Below are 17,778 nucleotides of genomic sequence, written 5' to 3'. Positions count from 1 at the left end.
AACATCTCATGTTTGTGACACACTTTTTATACATGCATAATTTTGCGACACAGTAATTCAGTTTTACAATCAAACTGGTAGTTAAACTAACCCCTTATAAGAGACACAAACACATGCATAAATTGTAATAACAAAATGTATGGAGGCACAACATATCTCATGGAAAACTTTCATTTATGATTTTAAAAATATATAGTTTATTGCATATTTTACATAGACTCATTGGTGTCTCATTACATTTGTGTGACACACCCAACACACTGCAGCTAACACACTAACGTGTCACAAAACAACAGTTTGGAAATCTCTAGATTAGTGGATCACAACATTTTTCAAGTCGCAACCTCATTTTATAAAGGCAAAGTGACCCACGACTGCAGTATATTAAAATAGACTTTTTAACAGGGTAAATGAAAACACATCAAACATAGATTTTTCAGTATAATATACCGTATATACTCGAGTATAAGCCGACCCGAATATAAGCCGAGGCACCTAATTATAACCACAAAAAAACTGGGAAAACATTGACTCCAGTATAAGCCGAAGGTGGTAAATTTCAGAAATAAAAATAGATACCAATAAAATTACATTAATTGAGTCATCAGTAGGTTAAATGTTTTTGAATATTTACATAAAGCTCAAATTTAAGATAAGACTGTCCAACTCTGATCAAATAATTATTTCATCTGCTTCAATGTAAATGTATTTATGTATCCTTTTAATACTGTAATAATAATAGAGTAAAATAATACATGTAATATTTATTTATTTACAGCATTTATATTCCGCCCTTCTCACCCCGAAGGGGACTCAGGCCGGATCACATTACACATATAGGCAAACATTCAATGGCTTTTAACATAGAACAAAGACAAGACAAACATAGGCTCCGAGCGGGCCTTGACCTCATGACCTCCTGGTCAGAGTGATTCATTGCAGCTGGATTCAGCTGGCTTGCTCTCCAGCCTGCGCCACAGCCCGGGCCTATAATAATAATAAGAAATACAGGAAAATAATACAAGTAATAATAAATAGAGTAAACTAATAAATGCAGTAATAATAATAATAATAATAATAATAATAATAATAATAATAATAATATAATAAAAAATAATAAAAATAGGGTAAAATAAATGTAATAGTAGCAACAATAATAGAGAAAAATAATAAATATAATAATACCAATAATAACAGAGAGAAATAATAAATGTACCATATATTCTTGAGTATAAGCTGACCCAAATATAAGCCAACCAGGACCCTCACCCGAGTATAAGCTGAGGGGGGCTTCTTCAGTCTTAAAAAAAGGGCTGAAAAACTAGGCTTATACTCGAGTATATACAGTAATTCAAAATAATGTTAACTTATGACTTAGTTAATGCAGTTATTAAAATTGTAACCGGCTGAAGTTCAAAACACCTGGAGGGCTGAAGTTTACCCTATATGGATTGTCTGTTGTAGCAGACAATCCATAACATATCCTCAAACGTTTCACAGAGGTTGCAGCGAAGTAGGCTGAGGACAAAAGAGAAAGAGGGGAGAAACTGGGACATTTTCTCCCCTCTTTCTCTTTTGTCTTCAGCCTACTTTGCTGCAGGTGAAAACATGGGATGGTAGAGGATTAATTGGAACTGTCCCTGTCAAAACAGGACAGTTGCAGAGTATGCTATCAGCCTAATGCCTAATTTCAGGCAAGTTAAGGGGGGGGATCCCTAATTTCCACATAAGTAATTTTCCAAGCTCTTAATTTCAGAAGCCCCTGCAAATAAATGGGACGTAAAACCACTGGGTTGAATCAAAGGCCACAGTGGCCAATGAGTCCTCTTGCCCGGGTGGCCTTTTATACTTAGGTGGGCAGCTGAAAAGATGGAAATATTTTCCACAGGTTGATTGTATGCAAGGCTGCAGAAAGGCCACTTGACTCTTCAGTCCATTTTCTCAAAATAGACTGGAACATAGTAGAGTTTTTTTTCTAAATTTTTTTTGTCCAAGGGCTCCCATGAACAGATATTCAAATCACTTTTGCGAAAGTCACATGAGGTGGACTCAAAGACTATGGTTGCATTTTTTGGGTATTGTTTTGCTTTGTTTTTAAACATTTGCTGGTTCTTAGCCTAAGGAGGGAATTTCCAAGACCAGAGTTTGGTTTGGGATGCAGAATAAAGTCAGCTCCAATGATTTTGGTTCAGAACTAGGTGGAGTGAAAGAGAAAGAAATAAGAGCCCAGAGCTACTGTTCAAACTCTCATTTACAGAGGTTCTAGTCCTCTATAAAGACATGGAACTAGTTGTAATCTATGAATTCAAGAATTTATACAAGATTATATTATTTCTGCACCCAGTCCAGTACAGTGGACCTTTGATATCCATTGGAGTCTGGCTCGACAGCAGCACGTGTGAAAAAGACCTTGGAGTCCTCGTGGACAAGTTAAACATGAGCCAACAATGTGATGCGACAGCTCTCTCAACAATGTGAGAGCTGTTCAGCAGTGGAACTCTCTGCCCCGGAATGTGGTGGAGGCTTCTTCTTTGGAGGCTTTTAAGCAGATGCTGGATGGCCATCTGTCGGGAGTGATTTGAATGCGATTTCCTGCTTCTTGGCAGGGGGTTGGATTGGATGGCCCATGAGGTCTGTTCCAACTCTGTTATTCTTTGATTCTAGGATATCAAAATCTGGGGATTCTCAAGTCCTGTTATATACAGTGCCATACTTAAATAGATACTCTTATATACATTAGCAAAAGCAAGGTTGATTTTTGGATTTTAAAACCTCAATGGTTGAATCCACAGAGGCAGAATCCATGGATATAGACTGAGAATCGACTATATGTTACGTTTTAAAGCCCACTTAAAAGGAAATATGGAAAAACCTCAAAACCTGAATTCCATAGAATTGAACTCATTTAATTTGAACTAATTCCCTCAAAACTGCACACCTTAACAAATACATGTTTTCTGTTCAATAAGTAGGTAGTCACCTGTTATTCCAAAATCTACTGCCTACTATAGCAGCAATTACAATGCGATAAAAACTAGTAAAAACAGTATGGTTAAAACAAGTGAGCTTCACTTTGATTAGGAAAGTCCATTGAATTTTCAGTGTTTTATTCTTCCTTTTTATAATTGATTTTGACATTTTAAAAAATATATAATTTCTCTGACACAGTCTTAATATGATAGCTGGTTGTGATTTTGTATTCAGCTGTTTTTGTCAGTAGTGAGTCCCAGTCTGCCAAACTGGTAGGACTAAAAATTAAATGGTGATATGAATGAAAATGAATGTAAACCTTGGGATTCCTTTTTCCTTCTCTTTCAGTGGTTCTTCGTCTCCTTGCTACTTAACCTCAGTTCTGAAACAGAGTCAGAGCCGATCTGTTAAAGGTAAGTGTGGTGTAATCTACTGTCTAAGGCGGTGCTTCCCAGCCTTTGGTCCTCCAGGTGTTTTGGACTTCAGCTCCCACAATTTCTAACAGCTGGTAAGCTGGCTGGGATTTCTGGGAGTTGAAGTCCAAAACAACTGGAGGACCAAAGGTTGGGAAGCACTGGCCTAAGGTTTAGCTCTCATTTCTATTAAGAAATAGTCAAAACATTCCTTCAATGGTCTAGACCAGGGGTCCCCAAACTAAGGCCCGGGGGCCGGATGCGGCCCTCCGAGGTCATTTACCTGGCCCCTGCCCTCAGTTTTATAATATAATATATTGTATATACATATAATATTAATAATATTATAATGTAATACAATATAACACTAATAATAATACCTTATAATAATATTAATTATATATTCTATATTACATATAATATTACTAATAATATTACAGTATAGTGGTATAGTTCAATATAGTAATATATAATGCTAATATTGTGCTATGCTAATAATAAAATATATTCTATGTACATATAATTGGTAAGCCACTCTGAGTCCCCTTTGGGGTGAGAAGGGTGTGATACAAATGTAGTAAATAAATGCAGTAAATAATAAATAAATAAATAAATTTTAGACTTAGGCTCGCCCAAAGTCTGAAATGACTTGAAGGCACACAACAACAACAACAACAACAATCCTAATTAACTTGACTATCTCATTGGCCAGAAGCAGGACCACACTTCCCATTGAAATCCTGATAAATGTTTATTGGTTTAAATTGTTTTTATTTTTAAATATTGTATTATTCTTTCATTGTTGTTGTTGTTGTTTTTGCACTACAAATAAGACATGTGCAGTGTGCATCGGAATTTGTTTGTATTTTTTTTTTCAAATGATAATCCGGCCCCTCAACAGGCTGAAGGATTGTGGACCGGCCCTCGGCTTAAAAAGTTTGAGGACCCCTGGTCTAGACAAACTTGTTCCCCCAAGTGTTTTGGACTTCAATTTCTACATTACATTTGTTTTAGTGTGTCATTAGGTTTCTTAAATGAAAATAAGCAGATTAATTAAGAAATTAAGTACACTGCCTTGATCTCACTGGGAATGTCACCAGCATGACCTCACTGGAAATGTCACCAGCAAACCAATAGTTTGTCCCGTTTGTGATATCACACTGTACCCAAGGTTTAGTAAAGCTATTGACAATGTGAAACATGTCCAGAGGAAGGCAATCAAAATGATAAAAAGTCTGGAAGCCAAACCCTATGAGGAACAGCCTCGAGTGCTGGGTATGTTTAGCCTGGAGAATAGATACTTAGATGGTGATATGAAGGCCATCTTTAAATATTTGAAAGGATGTCTTATTGAAAGTGATCTTCTAGATGGTTTAAAGAAGCCCTCTAGAGCCAAGCTTCTTAAACTTTTCCATGCCGGGCACATGATCTTGGAGGCGTCTACGGACAGCGCTGGCTCTTTGGCTTAGAAATGGAGATGAGTATCACCCCCAGAGTTGGACACGACTAGACTTAATGTTAAGGGGAACACCTTTACCTACTATAACTATTTTATATACCTGGATACCTGGGGTCATGGGAAAAATCTCCTGTTCCTGGTGTATTAACAAACCTGCCTTTTTGTATTCCCTTCATGCCATCTTGCAGTCTTTTTCCAATTTCTTGTCCTTGTTTAGTATGAACGCTCATTCTGTTTTCATTCCTTTCTTCTTCTTTTTTTACAACTCCATTTGCAATCATGATTCATCTAAATCTTAATCTACTTCCCATTTATTATTTATGTTTTTCAAGCTACTTAGTCTGCATTTCCTCTTCCTGTGTTCTCTCCATCCTTTTGTTTCTAACGAACGGTCAGCCTCTCCCTTCTAGCTTGGTACTTAAATAGCAAAACTTTTAAAGGAAACTTTGGTGCCATGTGAGAATACTGTTCATCCATTTTTAATTTGCTTTTGTAATGATCTGATCTGGAGTGTAGCTTATTTCCCTCTTCTGGAGAGTCTGTATGTCTGAAGCCTTTGACCTTGAATTAGTGGAAATAGTATTCAGATTCTTATGCTTGTAAGACTGACTAGGTACTCTTGGTCAAGACCTTTAACTTGCTTAATTTGTTAGTTTATTTTTTTCTTAGTGCACATTAAAGTGTTCTTCCTTCAAAGAGAATCTTATTTATTGCTTATTTTTTTCTTTACTTTTCCAGACTCTGATATTGATGCTGCTACTGCCATGATGCTCTTGAATACTTCAATTGAAGAAGGCATCTTAGACTGTAAATATGTCTTTTGTGACCCCTTCTCCACTTTAAGTGCTGCTGCTTTGATAATCCATTCATGGGAGGTGTAGATTTACCAAGTATATCGCCTTCACTGCTAAAAGAGTGTTGGTGCTTAACCAAACTACAAATCCAAAGATTCCACAGCATTGAGCTATGGAGATTAAAGTCATGTTAAACTGCATTAATACTACACTAGATGCACCCAAGTTATATTCAAAACAGAAGCTAAGAATCCAGTCCTCTATCTACCTATCAGAGCCAATATGTGTTTAGTTCAGTGAGACTTAAGGCCCTTCCAGACAGGCCCTATACCCCAGGATCTGATCCCAGGTTTTCTGTTTATCCCAGATTATCTGGCAGTGCGGACTCATATAGTGAAGTTTAAAGCAGAAAACCTGGGATCAGATCCTGGGATATAGGGCCTGTCTGGAAGGGTCCTTAGAGTGCATCTATCCTGGTGAGTTGTACAACAAATGTATACATTTGGAGGAACTGAAACGAGAGGTTTTCTCCCTCTGACACTTATAAGACCAGAACTCTAATGAAATTGATTAGCTGTGTCTTTTATTGCTGGAAGGTGTTCTTCACTAACTGAGGTGGCTTCCAAAGTAGGTGATGTGTCAATAGCCATACTGCTTGGCAATTATCTTAAAGCTCCATCTTGACTGAAGGGTCTTCTGAACATCAGTTGATGAGGGCATCAACAAGTAATGATTCTGTGTGTCTGAAGCCTTTGACCTTGAATTAGGTCCCTTCCCTTGTATTAAACCATTATCTTGATCAGCTGAGCTGTGGGCAGAAGTAGGCACTGAACTTGGAAACATTGATTTTTCGATTGCCATCTCTTAAAATCACTCCGTGACCACATTGGCTGGAGTTTCTGGAAACCATACTCCTCCAAAAAAGTATATTTCCCAAGATCTGGGAAGATGAATCATCACAAGGGCCTGTGCAAACTAGCCATGTATCTCATTTATGCCACAGGTTGCCCATATCTGCTGTCCATTAACAATGTTCTGATGGAGGGGTGAGGAAGACTTAGTGTCTAAAATTCAATCGAGATGGAATGCATGGAGAAAAGTTTAGAATGAGTGATGGATGTGAACAATCTCAGATTAGAGATTTCAGTTATCTCCAGTGACAGCAGAAGGAATCAGTTGGAAAACAGAGGTAGACTTTGGATGTATCTACACTGTATAATTAATGCAGTTTTACGCCATTTTAACTGCCATAGCTCAAGGCTATGAAATCATGGGAGTTGTAGTTTTATAAGGTCTTTAGCCTTCTCTGCCAAAGAGTCTTAGTTCCTCACCCAACTACTTCTCCCATGATTCCACAGCATCTATTAAAATGATCTTGATGTATGTCAATGTATCCCTTGTTTCTCTGCTTCCAAAATCTTTTTAGACAATAATTTACAAATGTCAGAACATTGCTTTCTTGGGTAAAGTTGCCCCCTTGATGATTGCGGAATCTGTAATTTTTCCAGGCTTTGCCCCATTGCTCTGACTACAATGAGTACTTATCCCAGGTGCTAATAAAGATGCTCATTTTCATTCAGGTGAGAAGCCACAGCCTCTCAAGCTCTCAAAAAAGAGGAATTATGGCAGCACGTTCCACAACCATGGGGTGTCAAGCCAGAACAACAGTGATTTGGCAGTCGCCAACGTTGACCCTAAGGCGGATCACAACTACAGCGCCAGCAGTGTGGCGTCACAGCGCTGCGCATCGCTCTCCAGCGTGTCTTCTTTGTCCTCCATTGATGAAGTCTATGATTTTGTCTCGGAAGGCAGCCGGACAGGCAGCGACGGCAGCGAAGGGTTCCATAGTGAGGGGGACTCGGAAGATGACGACGACGAAGATGAGGATGACAATGACAACGAAGATGACGACGACCCCCTGGCGGATAGTGGTTATACCTCACAGCCGTGCGGAGGGGTTTCGGAGAAGGGCCCTCCTCGCCAGAAAGTCCTGGAGGAGCTGTGCCAAGAGATTGACGAGGAACTGAAAGAAGCCGCGGGGTCTCTACTTCACCTCGCTGGCATTAGCACGTGTCTAGGGACCCTAATAAGTACTGCAAAGACCCACAGCCACAAACGAAGGAGAACAAATAGTGACACGGCGTGAAAAGCTGCGCCTGCCAGTAGATAGGAATGCATATTATTATTTTTTACATTTTTCAGTGTGGCAATACTCCCCTACTTTTTTGCCCTTCACAAGGGAGATCAAAGCCATAAAAGGACTGTTTTGTTCAATCGTTTGTTTTGTTTGTTTTTTGCAGATCTGTCGTTTGACAAAAATTGTTTTTTAAACATTTTATTTTCTTTTTTTTCCTTTTTTCTTTTTTTGCCCCTCTCTATTGTGAGCATGATGGTTTTTAGGCGGATGGGAAGGATGAATTGAAATTGTGCAGGACAGGCAGAGGAAGAGGAAAACTGAACGCCTTACAAACTTCCTTAATAATTTCAATTAAGTGGAATAGTTTAAATTTATCCATAGAACGATTGGATTCACAAATGTGTCATTGTCTGCATCAGGCCCTGCAAAGGAATCTTGTAAAGCTCATGGGATGAAATGGAAATTGGGGGATGCATTATCCTTTTGTATGGTGGAATACATTGTAGCGTATTGAAGGATTGCACCCTATGTCTGTCCCACACAAAGCTCACCAGATGCTTGTATGTCAGCCATTGGAGCAGTGACTTTCTCCATCAAACCCAATTTGGAGTTGCTCTCTCACATTTTGATAAGTGGATCAGGTCTATGTGTTGCAGCGTACCCATGGAAGCATGTTTCACATTCTTCTTAACTTAAAAGATCAGGCAGTAGAGATCAAATAGAATGGGACTTCATTGAGGATGGACAACTTGGCAGCTTTCAGGTGTTGTTGGACTAAAACTCCCACGAACCTTTGCCATTGTCTTAAGATGGTTGGAAGTTCAGCACCAGTTGTCCACCCTTTTTAAATTTCTCCCTAGGAAAGAGCAAATGAAATGTATGGAGGCAATAAGTCCCAACTAAATTAGGACTGGTGTTCGCTGTAACTCACTTAGACTTCAGTTCCAATCTGGCATCCAGCAAACAGGCATCAGGTGAGCCTGGAGGTGGAGAAATTACACATGGAGGGATGAAGTCAGTAGCCGCAATTGCTCTGCTCCACCCTTCCTTATTACAGGCTCAGCATAGCCAGAGCCTTGTCTGTGTTGTGATAAAATGCATATGTGGTTGCAGGTTTGGGCAACATCTTACCTTCTGGTGCAAGTAATGACAGAGATGATGGTTTCTATTCCCACCTATTTTATCTCCATCATTATGTAATTCTCTCATGTATGAGAGTGTGAAATGTTTAGTGCTATAACACTGCCATCATGGATCATTTATAGACTGATACTTGTAATTTTAAAACGGGATGGGTGGAAGATATATAAGATGTGAATTTAAGGGTTTCATGTTGGGTGGTTCATCCCAGTACTCACTGTCCCAAAGTTTCTTGCCTAGTTGTAGCACGAAGTAAGGAGCTGGTTCTCGTTCTCTCTCTCTCTCTCTCTCTCTCTCTCTCTCTCTCTCTCTCTCTCTCTCTCTCTCTCTCTTTCTTTGTGGGAAAAAATCGTTAGCTTTTATTTTTACAACACAGGGATTCATTTGCAAAACCAAGGCCCTTCTTGCTGTTTTAATATCCGAATTAATTGAAAAATGTTGGCTGCTAAATCGTGAAGAGAAACCCGTATTTCCATTTTCAGGTAGCATAATATAATGGTGATTGATTTTTCTCTCTTAGGTTAAGGTGGCAGATATATCTGTTCGGGATTGTATCTTTTCCTCATAGGTTATCTCTCGCAGCTGAGCATGATTGCCTTCCAAGTGCATCTTTTCCTACTCAGGTGAAGATTCACTGATTCTGCACTGTTCTCTATGAAACAGACATACGCATATGCAGCTAAAATGTAGATATGAGGCAAAGGTTTCTCACTGCCTTTTCTCAGATATCTAGTGTTCTCTCTGCAGGAATCGTCTATCTTGTATCGGAGGTTCTTATCATTGAGCCCAACTTGCATCCTGAAATTGTACAGTCCTGATACTATCTGAGGCTGGATCTACACTGCCCTAAAATCCAGTTTCAGAATGTGGATTAACTGCATTCAACTGGATGATATCAATCTACACTGCCCTGCAATCCAGATCAATGAAGTTAATCCACATTCTGAAACTGGATTTTAGAGCAGTGTTGATCCAGCCTGAAAGACTTTTCAGAGGTAGCTTTTTGAATGCACTTTCATACCACTTGAAACATTAGCCATCTCACATAGTTTGGTATATTAACCTAGCAACCTACACACAGACACACAAAACCTAAAAGAGACAGGATGAAATTCTGACTAGGAATGGATTTGGTGTGGTCAGAATAGCATCTTTCTTGCATATTGGTTATTTCGGCCATAATACGGAGTATGTCTACACTATTCCGTTGTAATTTGGTACCACTCTTAACTGCCATGGTTCCATCCTATGGAATCCTGGGACCTATAATTTGGTGAGATACTTGTATTCTTTTCTAGACAGCCCTGCCATCTGGTTCGGGGAGTTAATGAAGCTCTCTGAACATGGAATTTCAGAGCCCAAACCATTGCCAGCAGTACCAAACTGCTATAACTGTGCAGCATGGATGTGTTCATAATCTTCCTGCCAAGTTTTCAATTGGTCCCAAAATTCTGTGCCATCCATACCATGACTGTATGTCACAGTGTTATCATAATGTATCGAAAATACACAAGGAAATGATAAAAGAACACCTTTTCCTATGAGAAGTCTTGAATGGGCCCAATCCTCAGATGTTCTCTCAGAGGCCTTTCAATTTTTTGCACACGGCTTTCTCTGTGAGATGTGTGATCCAAAGCCACATATGAGTGTTGTCCAAGAAAACAGTATTTTATTATCCCCCATGCCAGAAGATATGACCTTATGTGTGTTTTTGGGTTTTCTAAGATACCTGCTATATTCATTGGGTACAGTTGTGCAGGTGAGAGAGGGAAACATCTTTGCCGGTAAGATGAACAGCCTGCACGTCATAGCTAATGATATTGTCTAAAACAGTCCTTTCCTTGTACCTATTGTTTGTAATGATTTTTGTTGTTGTGATTGAAGGAGAGTCCTTGGGTATTACAGGGCTGCTTTCACATACTCACATCTTTAAATTGAGCAGTCTATTAGTAATAGATCAAGACCAGGCTTGGCAAACTTTGGCCCTCTGGGTATTTTGAACGTGGACTCTGGCTGTTAGGAATTGTGGGAGTTGAAGCCCAAAACACCTGGAGGGTCAAAGTTTGCCCAGGCCTGATCTAGACTGAGGACAAACTCCTCCAGTGCCATTGCTAGGAGGTTTCATAAGCAGTGTGACCCCCTAGAAGAGTCGCCTTAAGCCCCCCATAATTTTGGACTTTGGTTCCCAGAAGCCCAAACAACATGCAAGCCGATTGTGGGCTCCAGATACCTTTGTGGCACAGGGGTCCCAGAGCCCAGGTTTTGGTAGTATAGCAACAACATCAACAAAGAGCTTCTTTTAGAAAGTAGTTGTGGTTTTGGAAGCTTCTTGAGGAACAAGTCCAGATGATCCAGATTATTTTCTAAGTATTTTGTTTTCCAAAGTAGTATTGATGAGAAAAGATCCACTTCTGTTTGGATAGTTACAGGAGATGGCAGGAAAATGTTGCATGCCTTTATAGAAGAACCTGCCCCTCTCTCAAATTGGCCTCTGGACCCACTGAATTTGCCCATCCCATCCCGTTACAGTAGGTGATCAGAGATTTGAGTTTACTGCCTCTTCTTGGGTACTGCCTCCTTATATCTGGTATAAACTCTTCCATTATAGCAATTCTGTAATGTAGACATTTTGTAGAGCAACGGTGCCATTGAACCCACATGGATCTCTTTGTGTGCCTGCTGGATGTCGAACACAATATATTGCATAGCATTGGCAGGGAATCTCCTAGCATTGGGAAGGATCTGTGTAGCATTTTTAGCGTTTTTGAGCAAAACGTTGGTTAAAATGGTGGCAAACTGTAAATGCCTCTTCTTTGTATTCACACTGCTAGTTTCTAGACAAACAAACAAAACGTTGATGCATGGCTGTTTGCACGTTCACCTGTTTATCCACAACTTACTCTGATGTAAAGTTTCAACACAAATGGTGCTCGTTCTGTGTCGCCTGCTTTTACTCTTCTCAGCCCCGAACCCAATTTACTGTTTCATGTGGCTTCCTGTTGTGTTTTATGCTTCCCAAATGTTTAGCTACGAGTCAGCATAGGAAGGGTCGATGCAACTGTCCACTCCCAAGTTAGACAATGATATTGTATGGCTTTAATTTTAATATTTCTAGATTTTATTTTTCTACTCAACCTAAACCATCAGTTTACATTCTGCCAAAGTAATATAAAAATCAAGCCAACTCCACAGTTGAAAATGCTTAAAATAGTGACCAAGAGCATGTTTGGGTGGATTGTCCCATAGTTACAGTGCCATAAAAATATCTCAGTAACAACTGGAACTATTGGCATCACCCAATTTCTCAAGAATGCATATGTTTTATCTTTCATTATATAGCCAATTGTCCACATTTGCTAATGTTAAGGTATTAAACCCCCGTGAAAGTGAAAAACCATGAATAAAAATAATGATTTTTAACACAAGAGAACACTCTCTGAGATTATCTAGGTTCTCCTGTATCACTGTATTGGCCAACTTCTGCTGAAAGTTGACATAGCATTAATTGAAGGACCTTGAGATTCCTAAAGAGTGGTTCTCTCAAAGAATCTCTATGTCAGTAGTTCTCAACCTGTTGGGTCCCCAGATGTTTTGGTTTTCAACTCCCAGAAATCCTAACAGCTGGTAAATGGCTGGGATTTCTGGGAGTTGGAGGCCAAAACACCTGGGGACCCACAGATTGAGAACTACTGCTCTAGGTTCTCCAGTGCAACTCTAATTATCCTCCAGTGCAAATTAACACTGAAGGACAGATAGATTCCAAGAGATAACTTTCTTTTAAATCTGTGAATAATCAAATCCACAAAAGTTGAGATTTGGCAGTATTGCTTTTAGCAGAAAAATGGGCAGTTCAATACTCAGGAAAGTTATATTTTTAACCTAAACTCCCAGAATTACCTAACCAGGATGCAGTGGGTTCTATGAGGTAAATTGCAAAAAAAAGTGCTATTTCAGGATCTCTGACTAAAGAAAATGGAAAGCAACCAAATAACATAGTTGACATCCAGTAGCTCAATAAGACATTTGCATTGTTGGGTAGAATGGGGAGTCACAGAATAGTGAACTTGAAAAGAGACTGCAGTGATTAAACAGAAATGCAAAGGGAGTCACAGAATAGTGAACTTGAAAAGAGACTGCAGTGATTAAACAGAAATGCAAAGGAAGAAAAGGATAGGTCTGAACTTGTGAATGGCTCTAGTTGCATATCTTTCCCATATCTTGGTTTTTGCCAAAAGCATGACTTGTAGGCCCACTCCCTTAAGTGAAGAATGATATATACTGTGTGGTCTTGAGCACCTGCAGCATGGGAATTTTAAGGTGAATTCACCACTTGCAAATCCACAAACCTGTATAGTAAGTGTGTATGCGCATTTTAAGTCCTGTATGTTGTGTTGCTTATCAGAGTTGTCCCTTCCATTTAACACGTGTCCCAAATATGTGTTCAGTAACTTTTCAATGTGATGTGGTAATTGTTTTTGTAGCAATGCAGACAAACAGCCATCTTAAAAAGCATAACTATTCCTCTGACACGGTATATCTTTTGAAAGTTGGCAAGAATTAAACCAGAGCCTGGAGAAGTTGCTTTGGACTACAACTGCCAGAATCCCCCAGCCAGCATAGCTACTGCCCATGCCGTTTTGGTAAACTGTAGTCCAAAAAAGGATTTCTCTTAGTTCTGAAATCAGTTCTTGTTAAAAATCAGTCAGGTTTTTAAAAAAAGAATTTACTTCCCCTTGTCTCATCTGATCAGTATTGTTGTTTTACATCAGACTTAATATACTCTGTCTGCAGTCTCTTTTTTTACAACAGAATTTGGTGTATGAGCAGTTTGTGTCTTCCATTATTATTGGAGTGTCTATGGTCACCTTTGTACTTGAAAATGCGTAGTGCTTGTTAACATCAACTGCACGTCCCTGGTTATGTTTCTTTATTCTTCTTTCCCCCCAACATATGTTCAAAGGCAGAGCAATAAAAGTAGGAACAGAACCATTTAAAAGTCTAAACTGAAGGGCTGTAGTTGTAGCAAGACTTGAACAAGTGCTAAAAGTTCAGGGCTTTGTGATGCAAACAATGTGGCGGTCCATTTCTGGATTGGATCACTTTAGCTTGCAGATCTGAAGTAAGACTTTTGCTCTAAGAAAACTCAGTAACCTCTCAGTGAATCGCAAGTTAACCCAACAGAAAGAAGTGCATGAACATTTCGTGGTGTTCCTCAAGGAGAAATGAGGCCCACATAGCCAAAGCTCAGTTTTAAAACATTTTTGTCCAGAGTTTTGCATTCTGTGTAGTGTTGAATCTTGAGGAACAGCATGTGAGGAGGTTTCTTCCAAATGTATTGTTGGAAGAGCCCAAGAGAGGGAAATATAATCTAAAATAGTTCTTTTGATTTCACCAGTTCTTATGTCTATTCCCACTATGGTTTTACACGCAGTCAAGGGCTGACATAATTTATATCCATTTGTTAGTCCCAACTCAGGCAAATCTTATTCATCAAAAGGAATTTGGTAAGTTGGTACTCAAGTAAATTCCATTAAATCTTTGGGTTTGCTTTAGTTGCCACTAACCGATTTAGGCCATGATATGAATGAGCTTTACGTGATTTCTCATACTTGGAGATTCAGTAATTTCCATTTGATACTCTGGTGTAGCAGGATAGTTTTTCTTGCCTAAATTTACAGAATGTTATATGTTTTCATATGGCCAAAGTCCACATATAGAGCAGACTTACTCAACCTGGTGACTTACAAAGGGCCATGCTAGTGGAGGAGGTCCTAGGAAAGCACCAGATTAGGCAAGGTTGGTGCTTGTAATGAATCGGACCACGTCTCCCAGTCTTGGGCAAGACAGGCAAGGAATGCTATAGACTTCTCCATCTTAGAGCCACCTCATCCCTCTACCTCTATGGTGAGGTCCTTCTAACGTCTGGTTGGTTCTGGTGCAGTTGGGATACATCCAAATGATACTGATATAGGTTGAGTATCCCTTATTCAAAATGCTTGGGACCAGAAGTGTTTTGGATTTTGGGATATACATAATGAGATATCTTCAAGATGGGACCCAAGTCTAAACATGAGGTCCATTTATGTTTCTTATACGCATTATACTCATAGCCTGGAGGTTCATTTATGCACAATGTTTTCAGTGATTTGTACATGAAACAATAGTTTATGTACATCAGAAAGCAAAGGTCACTATCTCAGACACGCACGGATAAGGGCTACTCAGCCTTTTCTTTAGAAATAGATATTTGGCAAATCTGCTGCTTCCTTGGTCTTTACGGTTCATATCCTCTTGAGGTTTTCACCTTCTGCTGGCTTCCATAACACAAACTGTCAAGTCCAAGAGGCAGACAGTGAATAGGTCTAGAGAGGTATGACTTAATGGTAGCATTTTTGCACATACTTTTCTATTAACCTTTGCTAGCCAAACACCAAATTAAGAGCACTTGTTTTCTAACCAAATGCTTTCTGGTTGTTTGGTGGTGCTTCACTTTCTCTTATCAGTCTGCCTTTCTTTCCAACCTGATCTCTTTCTCTACTTTAAAAGGCCCTAGTATATATAGATGGTGCTCAAGTAAGGTGCATTTCCATTTTTCCTTTCAGGATCCTTAGGTTACAACTGAAGTAACAACTTACCTTATCAGGAACAGATTTTTTTCTCTCTATATGTTCCTAAACTAAACCTGTGTGTGTCTTTAGGAAGAGTTGTGTACTGCAGTTCTCTACACCAATCCTTCATGGACTGCCCTTTTCAGAGTGATAATAATGGTTGTATAATTGAATGATTCTTGCATGTAGAAAACTATAGAGTACCTGGAAGCAGGCTACCTTGGCCCCTGATAGTGGTTTAACTATCTATAGAGAGTTTGTATTTGGATGTAGTCACATGTCTCCCATTGCATTCAGTATCATTGTCCCAGGATGACTGTGCCATATGAAGGTTTCTGAGCATGGAGCTCTTCCCTTAACTATTATTTGGGTTTACTTATTATTGGAGGAGAGGGCGATAGTAACTCCATTCTACATCCATGTGAAACGGATAAAGAGATCTAGTAGTTTTTATTGAGGCATTACAGCAGTAATTCCTTAGTAACTGGTGATGCTGTTGTCTCAATAACCATCTATGTAAGATAGTAGTGTTGGATATGGGGCTGTTTCACATGTCAGTCCCATGCAATGTGTGGGATGAGTTGCTATTGTCGAAAGGTGGCGACATGAATGGGGAAATGATCGTAATTTAAATATGGAAAACTGCCTTTTCTGAATTCCAGGTCCCCCTACTAGCTAGGTTAGCTGGGTGATCCTTAACCATTGAGGATCCTTTGTCCACGCTTAGGATCTTACATAATGGGAGTGGAGAAAAATGGAGCCAGATATGCCATTAGTAGTGGACATTCCATTGCAAGCCTATAGTCTCGTTCTGCTTTTCAAATGATGTCGAAAGCTTGTGGGTTTCCTTTTTCCTTTCTTTCTCAATGAGTTTATGTCAAACCATCAGTTTAGCAGCAGGTGGAAGGCAGCGGGAGGAAAGGTTAAATGAATCTGGTCAAGTCCTAAAATTAACATGGAGAGGTTTCCAAGAGAGGCCTGCCCATTCTTGATATAACTACTGACGCCGGTGCTTTGCAAATCTTTCTTGTTCTCCAGTGCTAAATTATAGCTTCTATGAGAATTGCAGGCAATCCTTGTTAGAAAAAAATAAAAACCTAACTTTGAACTTGCACAGTTTGCAGCTACTTTTCTTTGGCTGAAGCCAGTGCTTTGGTTAAAGCAAAGCACACCCTGCCATGCTAATAATGGGGTAGTCAAAATATTTATTGAAAAAGAAGAGTAGCCTATTTTTAAAATATTGTACCTGCCATTTATTTGGAAAAAAAGCACATTCTCTACAGCTTAACTGCCAGTGCCAATAAAGGTCTGTTTTAGAAATGTACATTTTTTTCTCCCAGATTTCAAGTACCTAATTTAAAAGTATTATGTTGCCATCTAATAGTGAAACGAAACCTTTTACAATTGCCAATTCATTGTAAACTTATTATTTATTTAAAATGTGGAAATTGTAAGAATGCTTTTGGATCAAAGTAACTAGAGTTATTTCTAAAGATTCCTGTTAGGTTGTTTCTCTACCCCTGAAATGATAGCATAAGGAAACTCCTTGGACTTACATAGAATTACTCTGCCGGTAGACAAGTACCATTCTAACACTTTATTCCCTAGGCCCAGTTTAGTAGTCCACCTGGTTTAAAGACAATTTTACAGATATTTTAGTTTTTGTATGCTAACTTCTATTAATTGAAATGTTTATGGAGTTTATTTTTACCAAAGAGATGCAATTCATTATGATAAAGTATTTCAAAATAAACTTTGTTTTATAACACTCTTGAATGCATTTGGGTTTTTAATAGATATGGTGCTTCTTTTCCAAAGACTTGTTCTTATAAACTCAGTTCTGTTAAGCTCATGTTGGCTTGCCAGTGCTTCTGCCATTACATATTATCAACATCAGTTCAAGTCATGGTTTCAGCCTGCCATTTTGGGAGATATGAACTGGTTTTTGTTGAGTCTGCAGAGGAGCGGGGATCTTAATAGGATTTGACTCTACTTGGCCAGAGGAACCCTCTTTGCCGCATCCAAACTGGCATACTAGAAATGTGATGACACAGTGCCCACAATGACAATGCCAATTGCATTTTACAGGGTTTTAAAGCTAAATGTTTATACTATGATTTCCATGATGTTTTGGTAATCTATAGGATTAAGTGTTCCGATTATTGGATACAGCTTCATTTGGGCATTTCTATATGTGCTTCTAGTCATTATTGTTCTCTTCATTTTTTCTGAGAACCTTTATCTTATAATTTGTTTC

At 39.0% G+C, this 17,778-nt stretch overlaps 1 protein-coding gene across 2 annotated transcripts in view; it reads left to right on the top strand.

The window, feature by feature from the left end:
- Window positions 1-17,289, top strand: part of foxn2 (forkhead box N2) — a 66,051-nt gene extending 48,762 nt beyond the window's left edge. For both annotated transcript variants that reach the window (XM_062970426.1, XM_016990711.2), the window contains exons 4-6: window positions 3,319-3,383; window positions 5,581-5,649; window positions 7,217-17,289. In XM_062970426.1, the coding sequence (XP_062826496.1) occupies window positions 3,319-3,383; window positions 5,581-5,649; window positions 7,217-7,782 (700 nt within the window). In that variant the 3' untranslated portion in view covers window positions 7,783-17,289. The remainder of the gene's footprint in view (window positions 1-3,318; window positions 3,384-5,580; window positions 5,650-7,216) is intronic.
- The last annotated feature ends 489 nt before the right edge of the window (window positions 17,290-17,778 follow it).

The sequence above is a fragment of the Anolis carolinensis genome, chromosome 1 (assembly GCF_035594765.1).
Source record: "Anolis carolinensis isolate JA03-04 chromosome 1, rAnoCar3.1.pri, whole genome shotgun sequence".
NCBI lineage: Eukaryota > Metazoa > Chordata > Lepidosauria > Squamata > Dactyloidae > Anolis > Anolis carolinensis.
The sequence above is the reverse complement of the archived record's forward strand: the minus strand, read 5'-3'. Positions and strand labels throughout refer to the sequence as shown.